General features: G+C 35.0%; 1 protein-coding gene across 1 annotated transcript; it reads left to right on the forward strand.

Annotated features, from left to right (window-relative positions):
- Nucleotides 1-2,574: 2,574 nt before the first annotated feature.
- On the forward strand, nucleotides 2,575-15,845 carry yip2 (yippee interacting protein 2). The gene is made up of 6 exons (XM_073968496.1): nucleotides 2,575-2,735; nucleotides 6,528-6,694; nucleotides 14,499-15,071; nucleotides 15,137-15,337; nucleotides 15,395-15,549; nucleotides 15,614-15,845. Exons 1-6 carry the CDS (start codon nucleotides 2,717-2,719, stop codon nucleotides 15,693-15,695), a joined length of 1,197 nt encoding a protein of 398 aa, XP_073824597.1. The 5' UTR covers nucleotides 2,575-2,716; the 3' UTR covers nucleotides 15,696-15,845.
- The last annotated feature ends 3,937 nt before the right edge of the window (nucleotides 15,846-19,782 follow it).

Here is a 19,782-nt window from a genome sequence, read left to right on the forward strand (position 1 = left end):
AGCAAAGACATAAATACAACAAGATAAGACATTTTTTTGCTATCATTCTTCAGTGAATGGCTTTTGAATTTAACATAATGTTATAGCTCTGTTCCAGAACTAAAAAGTTTTTACAATTTTTACCACTTTTACACATTTTGCGTTCCCGTACACAAAATTTATATGAAAATCGTTTACGACTTTTACAACTTTTACGACTTTTAACACTTTATAAAGTACGGGAACAGGCCATATATCACGATATGGTGATATAACATTTTTTTCTTTTATACATTTTTACGTATTTAACCGAATTTACCGATCCAATCGACATAGAATTATTCTTGAATAGATCCTTGAATTCATAAATTTCGTTTCTGATATCATTACATGAAATGTTCCTCCTTGGTTGCGATTTTGAATTAACTGCAACCTGTTAAGGGTAATGTTTCTATACAAAGTTTCGTAAACATTTTTTTGTTTCATGCATTTTGTCTAGTCTTAGTTGTATTTATGTCTTTGTTACGAGTAATTTCTCGCAAATTTATGCTCAATAACTCGATAATTTTACTCGATAACGAATGTTGTCATCCCAACTTTGAGTACTCGGGACCTTAAATACCAAATCATATCTAATTCGGTCTGAAATGTACCCAAAAAACAGCAAAAGAAATCGTGCAGTACCGTTATATGGGGGCTAAATCAAAATATGGCCCGAAATAGTCCATCTTCGAACAAGACTTGCCTGAATACAAAAGACGCATCCTTCCAAAATTTTAGTTTCCTATCTAATAGCGTTTCCACGGTACGTCGTTCGTTCTCTATTCGTTGTTCGACCCATAACTACGAATAAATTACTTATTTCCCACACAAAATTCTATGAACGGACGACGATTTTTCTACGTTGTTCGATTAGAAATACTCTGTGAAAGACGAATAAGTATGTCCCATCTCTAACAAATGAGAGAATTTATCGAAAAAATTAATTATGACATGTCTAAAAAAATCACTGCCGAATATTGCCAACTTTTGACAGTGTGTTAGTAAGGTTGTATGCACGCATGGTGCAAAACAAAAACAAATCAAAACATTTGCTCTCTTTTGTGTGCTCTTTCGTTGCGTTCGGGTCATGTATGTGTGAATAGCCGAAAAACTTCGTATCTTCAACATATGGTTTGTTCCAGTACTACACATTTCTACACATTTTTACTCCGATAACCGATTTTTCCTTTATGTTATCGAAAAAAATAGTAAAAATGTGTAGAAATGTGCAGTACTGGAACAGACCAATAAATTCTAAATTCAAAATTGAAAATTTTGTTGAAAACACAAAAATTGTTAGAAAAAAGGAAAAAAATGAATGAAAATTAAGGAAAATGGTTGTGTTTCCTTTTTAATTCCACACACATTTTTTGTCCATTAGTTCAAAATCGCGTAAAAAATCAGAAACAAAAAGGAAACAAATAACTGAAAGTCTGTATACACAAACATTAGCTCTGTTCCAGAACTAAAAGGTTTTTACAATTTTTACCACTTTTAAACATTTTGCGTTTCCGTACACAACATTTATATAAAAATCGTTTACGACTTTTAAAATTTAAATCGTCAAATCTATTTTACAAAATCTTAAAAAATTAAAATGGCAATATTTAGTTATATTTAAATATATTTTTAATTAAAACGAACATTAAATGGCTATTTGAGTTAGTAAACATATTTTTACTTCAAAACAGTCTTAAATTAAATGATTAATTAAACGATTTTGTAAATAAGTATTCGTCGTGTTTAATCAATGTGTCAAACAATTTACACTGCACCCCGGTTATCTACCTCTCTGCTTAACTGCCTTTCCCGTTTAATTGCCTCACAAATTAAAACCCCAAAATTTTTTCACATAAATGAGTTCAAACTGTCCCGGTTAACTACTTTCCTATAAGTACCCAATTCGGATATTTGCCCCTCAAATATTTGTTAAGTATACTCTACATTGAATCCTTATAAAAAGAATTTCGATACATATTTCGTTTTGTGTCGTTTTGGCCGTTTTTACACTGTTGGGCATGATGCCGAAAAATTCAAATTCATTTGAAATATATGCCGACAAACAGATAAACGCTGAACTTTGGTATCGCCGTCGCCCTGTTGTTGTTGTTGTTTTTTTCTCGACGCCCAACACAAAACTTTACTCAAACGTTGTATGTGCTTTCAGCTTTACTTGGCTGAAAACACGTTTAACATTTAGTTTAGACGTGTGGCTTCAGAGATAATAATATGGATCACACCTTCAAAATATCGAACATCGTCAGGAACCGGTAAAGTCTCCGGCGAATATTTTGATGTGTTACAAACGGAAACAAAGTTAATTATATCCTCCAGGAAGGTATAAACATATATGCGATTGTGCAACATTCTTCAAATTTCATGTTGTTGTTTTTTTTTTGCTGAGTAAACATTTTTAATTTAAAAAAGTACCTTTTCAATGTAAAATTACCATTTTAGTACTTTTTGCAATTTGTAATTTTCCATCCCTGGGCTCAATTCTGTCGAATGTCGTTTACGTTGTCATACAAGTCACTCTATTTGTTGCTTTGCTTTGGTATGCGATCATTATGTAGTGTAATATCGGCCCATGCGATTTGCAAATTTCACTGTTTCACAATTGGTTAGCAATTTAGTATTCGGTGGAAACGATTGTTTACAGTATCTCTAAAAATAAGTTAAAAATTTAAAAGTAGACATGTCTGCCGTAACTAAAGGTTAGTATACAACAAATTAGTAATATGTAAATAATAATATACGTACAATGTTTATTAGATTTGAAAACATTTTCTGGTCTGTTTGGTTTGCACTTTGGACTTTCTTCAGTTTATTTTGTTGACGTTGTTTTTACTTTCGTTAGCTTTTCACCGGCGTAATTGGACTTTGGACGTCATATGAGATATGAGTATGAGTGTGTACATAGCCAGATTTTCTGAGTGATAATGGGCTCTCGATAAGGAAATGTGGCTGTTATATGAAAATTCATACATATTTACTAAGTCTGTTGACTTGCAAGATGTTTTTCCCAAATCCATGATTAAAGTAGGAAGGTTTGCTGAAGTTTTTGTCAGTATAACTATGTTGACTTCGCAAACGTCAGTTGCTTTGAAAATGTCTTAGCCCTATTCCATATCGCAGTGATACAGAATTAATACGAACTATTGCACTCCATTCACTGTTGCCCATTTGAAACGCAAAATACACACAAATTAAGCATCATGTAGAAAACTGATGCTATTAGACTTTGCGACGGTTTGTATTTTAGAATACTTTGACAAAGCATGAGCAATAATTGAAACAACACAGTACGAAGTTTCGTAATGGGTACTTTACAGGATATGTTATTTTACATACGGGTTGTCACTTTTTATGTACAAAATGTATAGGAAACAAGTGAGCAAAGGCTATAGTGGGGACGGGCCGACTATGTGATACCCTACACCACTACTCCTGTGCATAAGCTTTTCACTCGTAAACATTCATTTTTGGGAGATACTAAAGTTTTCACCTATCTGGTTTTTATACCAATTGACATAAGGCGAACTGAACCAAAATAATTAGTATTTAATTTTATATTTGACTACTGTCGACATCTACTTACTACTGATTGAAAGCGTTGCTGGTCTTCTTGAATAGCATTTTACATGTCTTTAATACATCAAGTAGAATCAGAGGTATCTGTCGTTAAAGTATAAACTTCAGAATATTAAGCTTATCGGCTTTTGCAATAACTCTGATATTTTACCATAAATGTCACGTTTTGTACTAATTTAAAGCTCAGATGGTTTAGTTTCATCATCAAGTTCTCTCCTTGGAACATGTCCAACAGAACCAGAAATTTCTGATATGGAAATAAAATTCCATAAATTTGAATCCATCTTTGTAAAGATGGGCTTTGCTTTTGGAAGGTCCCCAACCAAAGCTGTAGCATTCGTCATTATAATTAAAAATGCAAAAATGAAAATTTGGGTTTCATTAGCGACTATTGCGATATATTCGTTGTTTGACCACTTACAACGACCTACTTTACATCGTTATAGTTTCTACTTTCATTATCAGGTTTTGCTTTTGGTATACCCCTTATAGAGGCTGAGATATTTGCTTTTGAATAAAACGTTGACTTTTTCTTCAAATTAGTTTTTTGCCCATTCCGACCCCTGAATATTATCCAGCCATCACCAAAATCTGTAGTCTTCCCCTCTGGGACTCCCACTAACCACCAAAATTTCGTGATGATCCTATCAAAATTGCGACCTGTAGCGGGATTACAAGGTTTAGATGGACAGACGGACAGACACACAAAGCCAGATCGACTCAGCTCGTCGAGACATTCATTTTGGTATATATAAATAAGAATGGGTCTACGACCATTATTTCGATGCGTTACATACTTTTTGGCCAAAACCAACTTATAATACCCTCCCCACATAGTTAGTGGTGTAGTGTATAAAAATGGACCCATATTGGTTTTGGTTTCATATTAGCGTATTGTCATCTATATCTGAAAAGTGTGCAAAGTTTTAGTTCGATTGCTCAACAGCAACTGTGATAAAACTGAGTTACTAGATTTGAACTAAACAGATATGAAACAAAGCAAGTTAAATAAAACCCACTGTAAAAACATAATTATTGAATATATTTATTGTCGTATTTTAATCGAAAATCTATTTATATAATTGCATAGTTGCTTTCTAATCGGTACATAAATAATTTTAATAATTAGCTCATCAAATTTATGATGGTTCTTATTTGTTTACTTATCATTCCCTCATAATACCAAAATGCCCCCGTTTATACATATCGTTACCAGAAATACCCGAAGACGTAACCCACATGAAAAAAACATTCGTTTTTTGATGGAAATTTACGGTGTTGTGTTTTACGGCTTTGGACATTTCGGTGACGATATGTAAATAGGTTTGTCTAGTTAGTCCCAATTTACATTGGGCGAGTTTACTTGCGGCAATTGTCATTTTGTAGGAGAGAGAGGTGAGGCATATGGTAACCCTTTGCCTCTCAGCACCCTCTCTCACCCACAAACTGACAATTGCCGCAAGTAAACTCGCCTAATGTAAATTGGGACTTACTCGATATTTTGTAGCAATTTGCTTCTAATCCATGAACTCAAAACATTTTCATGAAAATTTGCATAGTCTGGCACAAGACTTACCAATTTTTGTAGGTATTTTAACCAGCGTTTACACATGCCAGTGAAAGTTCGAAAAATTCAATACATACACAATTTTTTACTACCCCAATTACATTTTTTGAATTGTCGACTCCACTGGCACTAGATTTTTCATGCCAGTAAAATTTTGAACAGGCTGCCAGGCAAGGCAAATTTATATAAGGTATATACATGAATTACAACAACTAACAAATTTAAAAAACAACATTGTTGTTCTTGAAAATTAATTGTCAAAGAAAATGTTGAATAATAAAAGGGTCGTTCCAAAAATTTTCTCAGGAAAAACATAAATACATTTTGGAAATCATCTAAAATAGAACAAATTTGGATCAAAATGTAAATATAAAGCATTCAGAACTGTCGTAGGACATTTTTATTACACGTCAGTATTTTATGTAGGCAAATTTCGAAATTTCAAAAGTAGACCCTATTACATTTTGAAAACTAAATTTACAAAAAAAGTAAGAATACAGCTGACTGTCACTTCTACCTTATATAAACTTCTAGCGGCCCATACACTATCAAATTGGCTTCACAAACACAATGTTCTGTTTTTCAAAATTTATTTTATTTTTGACAATTTTGAAAATAAAACATATTCATCGGATTGACTGTGTTTCATTTTGAAAATCAAAACTATTTTGATTTTCCTCGATCCATGAAATTAACACACACACTCTCATAATTTGAAAATATTACACATACTACCACAAATGCTGACACCAACATTTGATAGTGTATGTCCCGCTTAAATTTACAAAAAAAATTAAGAGTACAACACACATTCTCGTATTTTGAAAAAATTACACATACTACTACAAATGTTGACATTATAAGAGTACAGCTGATTGTCACTTCTACCTTATATAAATATGTATTGCTGCCAGTGATATGTCGAAAATGAAAAAAAAAAGTTGCCGAGACTATTTTTTAATCCATGTCTACTTTTGTTTTATGAATGCATAGATTAATGGCCTGTTTCTCTAAGATGATTAGAATCAAAATTCGTTCGAAGTACTACATTCATAAAAATCATCATTTCAAATTTTCATAGAACAAAAATCCAGCCCCTGGTTACTTTTTGCTTTGCATTTGTTATTGCGTTGTTAATAACTAATTGGGATTTTATTATTTTGTTTTTATTTCTATTTTAATATGTTTGTATGTTAATTATTGTTAATTATTAAACATACAAACATAATATTTTGTTGTGACCTAAATAAATGAGCTCATAAGCCTGATAACAAATTTTAAAAATAATAAATAAAAAAAAGTGAAACATAGTTTAATATAATAATTTAAACATATTAATTATTTCCAGGTGTTTATATTGTTGCTGCAAAGCGTACTGCTTTCGGAACATTTGGAGGAGCTTTTAAGAACATCAACCAGACACAATTACAGACCGCTGCTGCGAAGGCTGCCATTGCTGCTTCAGGTGTAAGCCCTGACAAAATTGATACCGTCGTTATTGGTAATATTATGACTGTAAGTATTTAGTACAAAAATATACATACAAATGTACAAGGCGATATCTGGCAAATGCTCTTATTGTCGGCATATCCACCCATAGTAGACACTTGCTAATTGTAGCAAAAAATAAATAATAGAATTTACTATAATTATGGAAGGAATTTGCATTTATTACAACTACTAACAAATTTACAATAACAACATTGATGTTATACAAACCTAACTGTCACCTAACATTTTAACATTATTTTTTATTTTCATAAGAATTGTTTTGGCTCGAGGTCAGATGAAAATAAAAACAAAGAATTGTTTTTTTATTTGATTTTTATTGTTCCGATATTTCGATCATATTCTATGATCATCATCAGGGAGTTGACTTAAAAAAGAAACAATGACAAGAATTTTTACATTATTATATTAGCAAAAACTTAAACAAATTTTAAAAATTTTTTACATTTATTTGTTATTTTTCTTTTTTATCACCACATTTGATGTTCTGTTCTCGTTTGAGTTAGGTTTTCAACTAAATTTTTCCGTGCTTTTTAATAAGGTTTCTATATATTTGCGCACAGTGTTCTTTGTCGGTTTTATAGTTCATGAGCTTTTCTGCAGGGATATTAATTATATGTAACATTTCTAACATATATCTTCGTTTATAGTTGTTCTCCTGTGTTAGAATATCGACTTTTTCAAAATTGGGGGTATGTCCTGTTAAGGAACAATGAGCTGCTAGGGCTGTTTTTTGTTCAATGGGCTTGTTTCTTGCTTTTTGTTCGATTTATGACCACTTATCCTAGTTTTGAGTTTAGTTTTTGTAGTGCCAACATATACCTTTTGGCATATGTTGGACTTGTCACCATTGCAGCTTATTTTGTAAACAACGTTAGATTTGTCTTCAAGTGGTATTTTGGATTTTGTTCGACTAAAAAATGTATTGTTAGTGTTGTTGCTCTTCAAGGCTAATTGAAATTCATCTTTGTTGTATAGATTTGATTTGGAAAACCTTTCTGAGAAACCGGGTACGTATGTTGATCTTTTGTATACTTTTTCTGCCCTTGGCTCATTATTTTTAACTTTCTCGGACTTTACATGTTTTATGAGTTCTGTTATGGTTTTATTGGGGAAATCGTTCATTTTAGGATTCTTCTGACGTCATTTTCGTTCTTGGAATGGAATTTGCTATCGCTTATCTTGAAAACTCTTCGTATAAAGTTTTTTTTGAGTGGTAGTTAATTAATCGCCCGGAAGCAGTGGGCTTCTGATACCAATCTATTAGAATTTTGTTATCTTTTCTAATTACCTTGGAATCAATATACGCTAGAAGATTATTCGTTTCACTTTCCATTGTGAATCGCAGTTGATTGTTGTAAGCGTTCAGTGCTTTAAGCGTGTTGTCAATTTCGTCCTTTTCTATGATGCAAAATATGTCATCAACATATTTTGTCAATACTCTGGGTTTTATAGTCAAATTTTTTGTTGCTTCGTCAAGTAAGTTTTCCATGACTATTTCGGCAATCACTGGTGACCCCATAGGCATTCCCTTCTGTTGCTCATACATCTTGTCTTTATACAAGAAGTATCGAGAGTCTGTAATGCACGTGGTTAAAATATCAATAAATAAGTTTATATTTATACGTGTAATTTCTTGGATTATGGCCCATTTGTCTTTTATGGTGTTGACTGCCAAATTAACAGGCACACTTGGAAACAGAGAGATGACATCAAAGGACACAAGTATTTCTTCTCTGTTAACGAATTGGTTATTAATTCTAGATTTAAATTCCACAGCGTCTTTTATGTTGTGTTTAGAGTCCTTAGTGAGGACTTTAAGTATTTGGGCCATGTATTTTGATATCTCGTATGTAGGCGAGTTCATAAAAGAGCATATTGGCCTCAATGGAGTTCCTTCTTTATGGATTTTTGGAAGTCCATAGATTTTAGGAGGTACTGACGTCTTATTAATTAGCTTATTTTTCTCCATGTCGTTGATAATTTTTAATTCAAATAGTTTTATTACTAATTTATTGCATTTATCTTGCAACTTTGACGTTGGATCCTTCTTTATCCTCTTATAGGTTAACATGTCTGAGAGTATTAGATTCATCTTGGATTCGTAGTCACCTTTTTCCATTGCCACTGTCTTACCACCCTTATCAGAATTGAGTATTAGAATAAAAACTTGGTCGTTTGTCCCACAGCGTCTAATGTGTAACGATCTCTCTTACTCAGTTTTGTGTTCCTCATATGGTCATTTATGAGTGTAACAAGATTTATTCTGCCATTCTCTTGCCCTTCTCTATTTCCTAGTGTCTAAATGCACTGAATTAACTACCACTCAAAACATCCTCGAAGGATAAAAATAAACATAGCGACGAACTTTATACGAAGAGTTTTCAAGATAAGCGATAGCAAATTCCATTCCAAGAACGAAAATGACGTCAGAAGAATCCTGAAAATGAACGATTTCCCCAATAAAACCATAACAGAACTCATAACACATGTAAAGTCCGAGAAAGTTACAAATAATGAGCAAGGGCAGAAAAAGTATACAAAAGATCGACATACGTACCCGGTTTCTCAGAACGGTTTTCCAAATCAAATCTATACAACAATTAGCAATTAGTCTTGAAGAGCAACAACACTAATAATACATTTTTAGTCGAACAAAATCCAAAATACCACTTGAAGACAAATCTAACGTTGTTTACAAAATAAGCTGCAATGGTGACAAGTCCAACATATGCCAAAAGGTATATGTTGGCACTACAAAAACTAAACTCAAAACTAGAATAAGTGGTCATAAATCGGACCAAAAAGCAAGAAACAAGCCCATTGAACATTGGGTGTAGTCATCGATTCTAAGCTTAGTTTTGTAACGCATATTGATGTTCTGTTGTCTCGTGTTCGCTTTCAGCTTAGGAGGCTTTATAGTCTCCAAGTATATTTACCCCTTAATGTTAGGCGGAAAGTTGCTATGTCGTTGTTGATGTCTCATGTAAACTACTGTTTGGAGGTTGTTTCTGGAGCTAGTTCTTCTCAAATGCTGCGTGTTCATAAGATTGTTAATTCTATTGTGCGATATGTGTTTGGTTTGCGACGTGGTGACCATGTTTCGCAATTTGTTGTTAAATTCCTGGGCTTGTCCTTTGACAAGTATGTTGAATATCGCCTTCTTTTATGCCACTATAGGATAATGAAGGACGTCAACTCTCCCCTCTTTAATAAGTTTGTGTTTAATCGATACTTTAGGAATCCTCAATTGTCATTTCCTATATTTTCGTCGTGGATAGGAGAGCATTCTTTTGTTGTTAGGGTCGCAAGATTTTGGAATCGGTTACCTCTTGACCTACGTAATTTTGCTTTCTCCACCTTTGTTTTTAACCCAGATATGCCCAATGTCCTATATATAGGACACAAAAAATTCTTGTTTTCATGACATGTCAGCTTTATCAGTGTAACGTTTTTATTTCTGACCTCAAGGATAGAGCTAGAAATACATCTGGACACCATTTCGGAGGGGCCGAGTACAAAAAATTTTAATTTTTGTGAGAAAAATATAGAAAAAAATGTGTAAAAAATGATCATGGTCACTATCAAGCCTTGGGCATATCTGGGTTAAGAGAAGGTGTTTTGAGCATCTCTCTAATAGATTAATGTAGATTAATGTTTGTTTACTAGTCACTAGTTACAGGGTATACATATATACTTGTGATTTTTGTGGCTGGGGAGCCATATTTATATTGTTTGTTTTTTTTTTGGACTTTTTTATGGATGTAGACCTTCTATGTTCACTCTAGTGATTGAGTGAAACATAGCATTTATTGTGTAGGGACGTCCCTTGCTCATCTCCCCTCCACTTTTCTTAACATTTGTTAAGTGAAGTGCAGTGGTTAGTGGCTATGAATAGGGAGTCTATTTATATTTGTATTTCAATGAATTCCTTTGATAGTCATTAATCATAGTATGCATAGTATTTATGTATATATTTTATTTATGTATTTATATATATATTTAATTTTAATTATTTACTTCTAAGTTCTTGGTGTTTGGATATTGTAGTAAGATAATATAAGTTATTGGCCATGTTGGCTTTTTTATATTACAATTGATGAATAAATGAATAATATAAAACAGCCCTAGCAGCTCATTGTTCCTTAACAGGACATACCCCTAATTTTGAAAAAGTCGATATTCTAACACAGGAGAACAACTATAAACGAAGATATATGTTAGAAATGTTACATATATGTAATTAATATCCCTGCAGAAAAGCGCATGAACTATAAAACCGACAGAGAACACTGTGCGCAAATATACAGAAACCTTATTAAAAAGCACGGAAAAATTTTGTTGAAAACCTAACTCAAACGAGAACAGAACATCAAATGTGGTGATAAAAAAGAAAAACAACAAATAAATGTAAAAAATTTTTAAAATTTGTTTAAGTTTTTGCTAATAATAATAATGTAAAAATTCTTGTCATTGTTTCTTTTTTAAGTCAACTCCCTGATGATGATCATAGAATATGATCGAAATATCGGAACAATAAAAATCAAATAAAAAAACAATTCTTTGTTTTTATTTTCATTTGACCTCGAGCCAAAACAATTCTTATGAAATTAAAAAGTCCAAAGGTCAACAATAATTATTACAATAATTATTTTTTATTTTTATTTATGCATTTATTTAATCGACCATCGCCCTTACGAACTACACGTTGGTAGGAATTTATGAGTTACAGAATTCAATATGTATATAATAAATTAAAAAAAAAAAAAACTTACATTCTAAACCTAACGCACAACCTTTTATAACTAATTGTAAATATGATAATGAAAAAAAAACATTATGGGCGTTTTGGTGTATAATGTATGCATGTACGATTTAAAAGTAGGGTAATACACTATATATATACCATTCCCAGATATGCATTTAAAAATAGTTACACCTTTAAAAAAATTGGAAAATATATTTCATGTTAAACAACACTGATGACCCAACATACCATAAAAGCTTGAGAATTATATTATAATAAGCTTACCAACGTAAGCCTTAAGCTTAAAAAAGACTTGAGAAATTTATTGTTAAAAGCTTATGTCATAATTGTAGAAAAATCGAAACGGAACCCTTGTTTATAAGCTTACCCTTGTAATTGTAGAACAAGCTTATGCAATTAATATTATCTTAAGCTTACCCATGTAATAGTAAAACAAGCTTACATATACAAAACACAAACATTGTTCCACAACATCCCATACGGGACAAGGGAGACTTCTCTCATATCAATGAGTGCACCCCGATTCATATTAGCTCAATGATATGGGACCTACTGTTTATCGCCGAGTCCGAACGGCGTGTCTAAAGACACCACTTGTAGAGAAGTTTTACAAGGCTGAAATACTCAGGAAATGTCGCCACCATTACTGAGGGGTATTTTGCCACCGTTGAAAAATGTTTGATGTTGCCTGGCCGGGGAATCGAACCACCGACCTTCTGTGTGCAAGGCGGGCGTGCATACAAGCTTACATATATTTTTTTAATTTTTTATTAAAATTGTATAAATTCAGTTCAAATTTTGAGATTTAGTTATAAATTAACAAAATGTGTAGTGTATTTTATCATTGCTATTTTTTAATTTTAATAAAGTTGATTATTGATTTAAGTTTTCACTCTATGGTATAACCAAAATAATTATATTTACAGTTACGTTTTTTGGTTTTATTATTGCTTCGCATCTTTATACGATTTTTCGCGAACTGTATTGAATGGATGTGTCATTGGAATTGCAGCATCTATGAAAAGTAGAAATTTAAAGATAATTTTTTCAGTTAATTTTGTAAATTGAACTTACTTTATATAGCTTTTCTTGTGTAATAGTTGTGCGTCTTGCACTCTGTATGCACGGTTTCGATTCTCAGGTCGGGTAAAAACATCATACTTTCCAACGGTGGCAAAATATCCCTCAGCGTAATGTAGACGATCAACCATGAAAAACTTTTAATCAAATGGTGTGGTAAAACACGACTTTCGGAATCGGCGATAACAAGTATGTCATTAAGCCAATATGAAGCGGCATGCACTCATTAATATGAAAGAAATCTTCCGTGTCCCTTAGAAAATAGGGTTGGGAACATATGTATAAATGTCAAATATATACCCAGCAAAATAAATTGGAAGTAGTGCAATGTAGACTAGTTCTTTCACGGCATGTTTTTATGCAGTTCAAACGGAGTCGTGAAAATGGCACTCTATTCCTCACATTTTAACCGCATTTGGACGCAATCCAAAGAATCACATCCATTTGTCCCATTTTAACAACATCCGGAGGCAGTTCAACGGAGTCGTGAAAAAGGCACTCCAATTCCTCACAATTTAACAGCATCCGGATGCAGTGCAAACGTAGTCGTGAAAAAGGCACTCCGTTCACTACATTTTATTAGCAGTTGTTAGAGATCCCTACATGTACATAAATCAGTTTGTACATCTCTGGTAGCCGAATACATTTCCAAAAAGAGATAATCGTGTTAACATTTCCAAACATTTGTTAATACAAACTAAATAATATTTAATTTGTGAACATTTTTCCGGTAACTCACGAGAAGAATTTTGTCGAAATTTTAACTGGTGATTGGAAGACAATATCAACCCCATATAGCAGATGAAGCAAAAGCACTTAAGCTTGGATTAAATGAAGAGCGGAGGAAACACACATGTTTGCGATTGAATTCAATAGAGAATTTTCATAATTTGTGTTAATTTAATAAAGTTATTAATATTTTTGTTTTACACAAATAATAAATGCATTTTATTTTGTTATTCAAAACACGTGCTCTGGACTGCCTCCTATTCTACCCCAAAAGGGTCAGTTAAAATGCAATGCCAAAGGGTCAGTTAAAATGCGGTGCAATGGAGTGCCTCTTTCCGGGGTCACTCCGTTGTAAAAATCATGAGTGAAAATGCATAATTTGATGCACTTCCAAATCACTTGTACATATCATTTAACTGCCTCTTTGGAGGCAAACTTTTCGCTGGGTAATTATTCGAAGTTTCGTCACTTTCACTATGTTCGCATTCACTTCATCACAACCGCTATTTACATCACCAATCCTAAAAACTTCTTCAGATTCATATTTTTTTATGATTCAAAAGTTCAATGACTTTTTTGTCTCTTAACACTGTTTTATATTTTGTAGGCATCGGCAATTATATTTTAGCACAACACGGATATAATTATTTAGTTCACACAACGCGGATATACATTTAATCACATAAAAACTAAGAAATCGATGTAAAATACAAAAAAAAAAAAAATTCTACGAAAACTAATTTATCAACAAAAGTCAGGCAGACTTTAGAAAAGTTTGTGCCAGTAATAGTTTTACAAGCATTGTTACAAATTGATTGTGAATTTTCTATTTTTATAATATTATTCTCAAGTCCTATTACTTTTTATTTTTATTTGGTATGTTGGGGAAGAAAATTCAACACATATATATGAATATCAAGGCACCTGTTTGGAATAAATTTATAAATAGCTCTGTTCCAGAACTAAAAAGTTTTTACAATTTTTACCACTTTTACACATTTTGCGTTCCCGTACACAAAATTTATATGAAAATCGTTTACGACTTTTACAACTTTTACGACTTTTACCACTTCATAAAGTTCGGGAACAGGCCAAATGTTAATATGCCGACTACTGATGGGTGCGCATACTCAATGTACGTTTATTTAGTATTTAACGGAGATTTTTAAAATTAAAATGAGTGTAACTGATTTTACAAATCGAATAAACCCAATTTTTTATTATTATAAACAGTCGGCTTCAACCGATGGAACATTTTTGCCCCGTCATGTCGGTCTGTCTTGTGGTGTTCCCATAGAAAAGCCCGCCCTTGGTGTCAACAGACTTTGCGGTTCCGGTTTCCAATCTATTGTAAACGGTGCTCAGGATATAATTATGGGCAGTGCTAAGGTTGCCCTTACTGGTGGTGTAGAAAATATGTCGCAAGCACCATTTATTGCACGTAATATTCGTTTTGGAACCACGCTTGGTGTCAACTACAACTTGGAAGACGCTCTGTGGTCTGGCCTTACTGATACCTATTGCAAATTGCCTATGGCCTTAACTGCCGAGAACTTGGCTGAACAGTATAAAATTTCACGTGAACGCGTTGATGAATTTTCTTTGCGTTCTCAGAAAAATTGGGAAAAAGCCCAAAACGAGGGCGCATTCAATGCTGAAATTACACCCTTCAAATTGAAGGTGAAGGGTAAGGAGATCGATTTTGCTGTCGATGAACATCCCCGACCAAAAACTACATTGGAAGGCTTGTCCAAATTGCCATCATTGTTTAAGAAGAATGGCGTTGTTACAGCTGGTACAGCTTCTGTAAGTTGCATACATTAATACATACACTGTAATTTCAAACTAATATTGTTTACCTGTTTTTAAAGGGTATCTGTGATGGTGCTTCAGCAGTAGTATTGGCATCCGAAGAAGCTCTCAAGGAATACAATTTGAAACCTTTGGCCCGTTTGGTTGCTTACTCGTATGTCGGCTGTCCACCAGAAATCATGGGTATTGGCCCTGTTTCTGCCATAAAAAATGTCTTGAACGTCTCTGGCAAAAAACTTGAAGACATCGACCTTATCGAAGTAAGCATAACTTCTTTACTTGAGAAAATATGAATTATTTGACTCCTCCTTTTACAGATTAACGAAGCTTTTGCCGCTCAGACCTTGGCTTGTGCTGATGCTCTCGGTTTGGATATTAATAAATTGAATGTTAATGGCGGTGCCATTGCATTGGGACATCCTTTAGGTGCCAGTGGCAATCGTATCATGGGACACTTGGCCCACGAGATGCAGTAAGTTTAAATTTCTCTCATAGTTTTTTAGTTAATAGTGTTATAATAATTTCAACATTTTCAGACGCAAAAATCTTAAATATTCAATTGGATCAGCTTGCATTGGAGGTGGTCAAGGAATTGCTTTATTGATTGAATCATGCTAAAAAAATTCCAGAGACATCATCATCTTATTTGTTGCATTTATTAAAATGTTATATAATAAAATTATATTAGAATAAGCAAAAGATACGATCATAATTGTTATAATAATTTGTGTTATAATGTTTTATAATAATACATATGTTATATCTTAATACGGGACTATTTTCTATTTCTTCCGATTTCATTTCATAAAATTTGAATTTTTGCACCAAGATTGTATTGATTTTTTCAGCGGGTTATTCTAATTTTGCAATGACACCTTACGCAGTTCTGCTATCATTCAGCTCAACTCGTCAGAGAAATTAATAAAAATTAATGATTTTCGCCATATTGGCAAAAGTACAATATAAAATGATATCTTCATAACGTTGTTATCCAATTGGGCATTAGTTAGTTGTTAAATAAATAAACCATATTGTATATATGGAATGTATGGGGGTTGCAGTAAAGTATGGGACTGCCGAGGTAGAATAGCTTAATGTGTACATACCGCCGCAGATGAATAGCTGTGCCCTGCGTTATATGCCCGATATTAGTTTGCTTTTAGAAGGCAATAACCGTCTGATGCTGGGAGACTTCAATGCCCATTATGAGCTTTGTCATTCCATCCTAGGAAATGACCAAACAAATTTATAGCTCCACATTTCGCTTGGTGACCGAAGATCCTCCTACGAGGATAAGAGGAGATTGACATCAACATTATGGCACCCGTTCTGATAAATGACGTGTCTTGGCAACCCATTATATCCCTTGACTCAGACCATTTTCCGATCATCGTCTCCTTTAACAGACCACGTGACTTAATAAACTCTGGCCGCAATACTCTTCTGATCCATGAGAAAATTCATTGGCAAGGATTTAGAGAATTTACCAATCACCGATTCAGAGATCTGTCCATTTCTCAGATCCTCGGATAGCTGAGAAAATTTTCAGTGCCATTATTAGAACTGCAGTAGGGAACAGCTTGGAACAAACGGGTTTGGTTTGGTTATAGGACGCGCAGCTACCGTTGTTGGCAGCTACTTCACTCGGAGACCTTGAGGTCCATTGTGATCATCCTTAGAAACAAGTTGAGTGTTGTGGTAGGTCTATTGTAGAGTTTGAAGTATTGGTTGTTCAGGTTGTGATGGTGATGAGTGCTGGTGTATATGGTGGATGGTATGCGGTGGTTTGTCTATTGCTGATTCTGATGAAAAAGAGTTTTGGTTTTATAGATGTGATTAAGTTATGGATGTGGGTGTGTGGCTGCTGAAGTTGAAGATATGGATGTGATGTGGTATGGATGTGGTTTGAAGCTGAGACGGTTTCTATCCCCCTGTGTGAAGAAGAATAGAAAAGTGGTTGATTAGTTTTGTTTGCCAAGCCAATTAAGATTTTTGGCAAATTGATAAATGTAGATGGGATCTATGTCGGAGAAGAAAGTCAGAGTATTTATCTCATGTCTACCAAAGAATCGATGTCAACTCGTGAGTAGCGAGGGGCACCTACACAGTAGATGTTCGACCGTCCCTGTTTCTTCTGGGTCTTGACATAGTGTACAATAGTCTACACTATTGTTGTCCCATCTAGAAGTTAGGGACCTGACCATGTTATGACCCGTAATGAGTCCTACAGTGGTCTTTATCCCTAACTTATTAAGTGAGAATTGGTTCTATATTGAGAGTAGCTAGGCCAGATTGCCTTGGATACCTTACAACCAGGTTCCCTGTGCCATCTTTGCCCTGCCTTCTCAAGAAAGAAACCGCGAAGTTTCCGGATGTAGTAGCACCTTGGTGGTCTGATAGATGACTCAACTGGTAAGTCAGTCGACTGAGATCCACACCTTGCTAGTTCATCCGCCTCTTCGTTTTCCTCTATATCACTGTGTCCTTGAACCCAGCAAAGGCCAACGATATCACGTACTTCAAGCAGAGCGTTTTTGCAGTCGAGGATAGCTTTTGAATTTATGGTCCTCGACTTGAGGGCCGCTTGACTATCGAAAAAAATAGTCACCGGTCCTATAAGGCTGCTCCCAAGTTCTTTGACCATCTCCACTGCTTTCCTAATTGCAAAAATCGCTGCCTGAAAGACGCTGCAATTATCATTGAGTTTGAAGGATTGTTTAATTTGTGGATTTTCGCATCCTCCATCTTAGAGCCGTCTGTGTAGATGACCAGACCGCCAAGAGGAGGGCTACCACTAGACCAGGCATCTCTGCTTGGGATTGTAATTTTTATTTGGCTGAAATTGAGTACAGTGGGTATATAATCACTGATGTAATTGGAACCACTAGACTCAAGTAAATCAGTGAAAGTGGAGAGGACCTTAGCATGTCCAAAACGTGAACACTGCCACACACCTGCCTCTCTAAGCCGTCCTCGCCGTCTGAAAGTGTATAGTGATGTCCAAAGGTTGGAGATCAAGTATCACATTCAGGGCGGCTTGAGGTGTGCTTCTAATGGCGCCAGAGATTAGCAGAGATGCGGCTCTTTGAACACTTGATAATTTGGACAGAAGTGCACTGTTCCAGAGAGCATGCCACCAGACAAGTCCACCATAGGTAAGAATCAATCAAACGGCAGCGGGTTCTTTCGTACCGGATTGACCCGGAACCATAGTGTTTCGGCCAGCGGCTGCCAACCCAGCATTAAACTTATGCTTCTACGTAGGTTTAAATGCTGCTACAGCAACAACAACAACCATAGGTAAGAATAGGGAGGACCACCGTATCGTACAGCCAGTGTACGATCTTTGGTCTCAGACCCCAACTTTTACCAATGGAGTTCTTGCAGGAATAGAGTGCCATAAAACTCCTCTTGACCCTTTCTTCAGTGTTCCTTTTCCAATTAAGACGTTGGTCCAGGATAACACCGAGGAATTTGGCTTCCGAAGAAAGTTTTAGGGCAACACCGTCCAGTTTTGGTAACGGAAATCGGGAATTTTGCAATTCTTCGTGTAGAGTACGAGCTCAGTCTTCGTTGGATTCACATCCAGTCCGTAGGCGCGAGCCCAGCGAGACAGCTGCACTAAAGCACGCTGCATAAGGTCTGATATGGTCGGCAAGAATTTGCCGCTTATGAGGATAACAACATTGTCAGCATAGGCTACCACCTTCGTCCTTAGTTGATTGAACTTCACAAGAATTTCGTTTATTACAAGGAGCCAAAGGAGGGGTGATAAAACTCCTCCTGGGAGCGTACCCCTGCAAACCCTTTTCCTTACGGAACTCTCTCCTAGATGGGAGTTGATGATCCTACTTTTCAGCATTTCATCAACCCACCTAACAAGGATAGGGGAAACTCCTGCGTTAGTGAGTGAGATATGAATGGATTCCAGATTCACATTATTGAAGGCTCCCTCTATATCGAGAAAGGCTGCAAGTGTGAAGCAAGAACCCTCCATATTTCTCTCAATATATCCAACCACCTCGTGTAAGGCGGTGTCCACCGACTTGCTTTTAATATAGACATGCTGTGAGTTGCTTATGATTTTGGAATCTAGATAAGACCGGATGTCGTAGTCAAGTAGTCTCTCTAGAGTTTTGAGGAGGAGGGAAGAAAGACTAATAGGTCTATAGTCCTTAGGTAGTGTGTGACTAGGCTTCCCAGCTTTGGGAATGTAAGTCACCGTTACCTCCTTCCATGGGTTAGGAATGTACGATAGACGCAGACAGGCCCTGTAGATTTCCTTTATGGTTGCCAGTACCGGATCAGCTGCGTATTTCAGCATGGCAGGTATAATGCCATCCGGTCCAGGAGATTTATAGGGCTGGAAGCTGTCTATCGCCCATTTTATTCTTGGGATACTAATTATGCTGTCGGTCAGTTCCTCCTCCTGTGCCGTGCAGCCCAGATTGTGATTCCTATGCTGCGAGTCGCTCTCTAGGTCAGTACAGCCTGGAAAATGAACTTCTAACAGCAGGTTTTATAGTCTCTAGACCAGAGTTAGTCCACGTGCCGTTTCCTCGTTTGATGCTACCCATGGGTTTGGGATCCTTGGATAGAATCTTACGAAACCTGGCAGCTTCGTTAACTCCTATAGACTCAACAAAGCAAACCCAAGATCTTTGCTTAGCCTTTTTGATTTCAATCTTGTATTTATTGAAGTTAA

The sequence above is a fragment of the Musca autumnalis genome, unplaced genomic scaffold, assembly GCF_047663935.1.
Source record: "Musca autumnalis isolate F117 unplaced genomic scaffold, ASM4766393v1 scaffold_2, whole genome shotgun sequence".
NCBI classification, from domain to species: domain Eukaryota; kingdom Metazoa; phylum Arthropoda; class Insecta; order Diptera; family Muscidae; genus Musca; species Musca autumnalis.

Excerpts from the sequence above, each read along its gene's own strand:
- yip2 (XM_073968496.1), top strand. Across the intron at positions 6,695-14,498 it reads TTATTGGTAATATTATGACT|TCGGCTTCAACCGATGGAAC; the intron begins GTAAGTATTTAG and ends TATTATAAACAG. Across the intron at positions 15,338-15,394 it reads AAGACATCGACCTTATCGAA|ATTAACGAAGCTTTTGCCGC; the intron begins GTAAGCATAACT and ends CTCCTTTTACAG.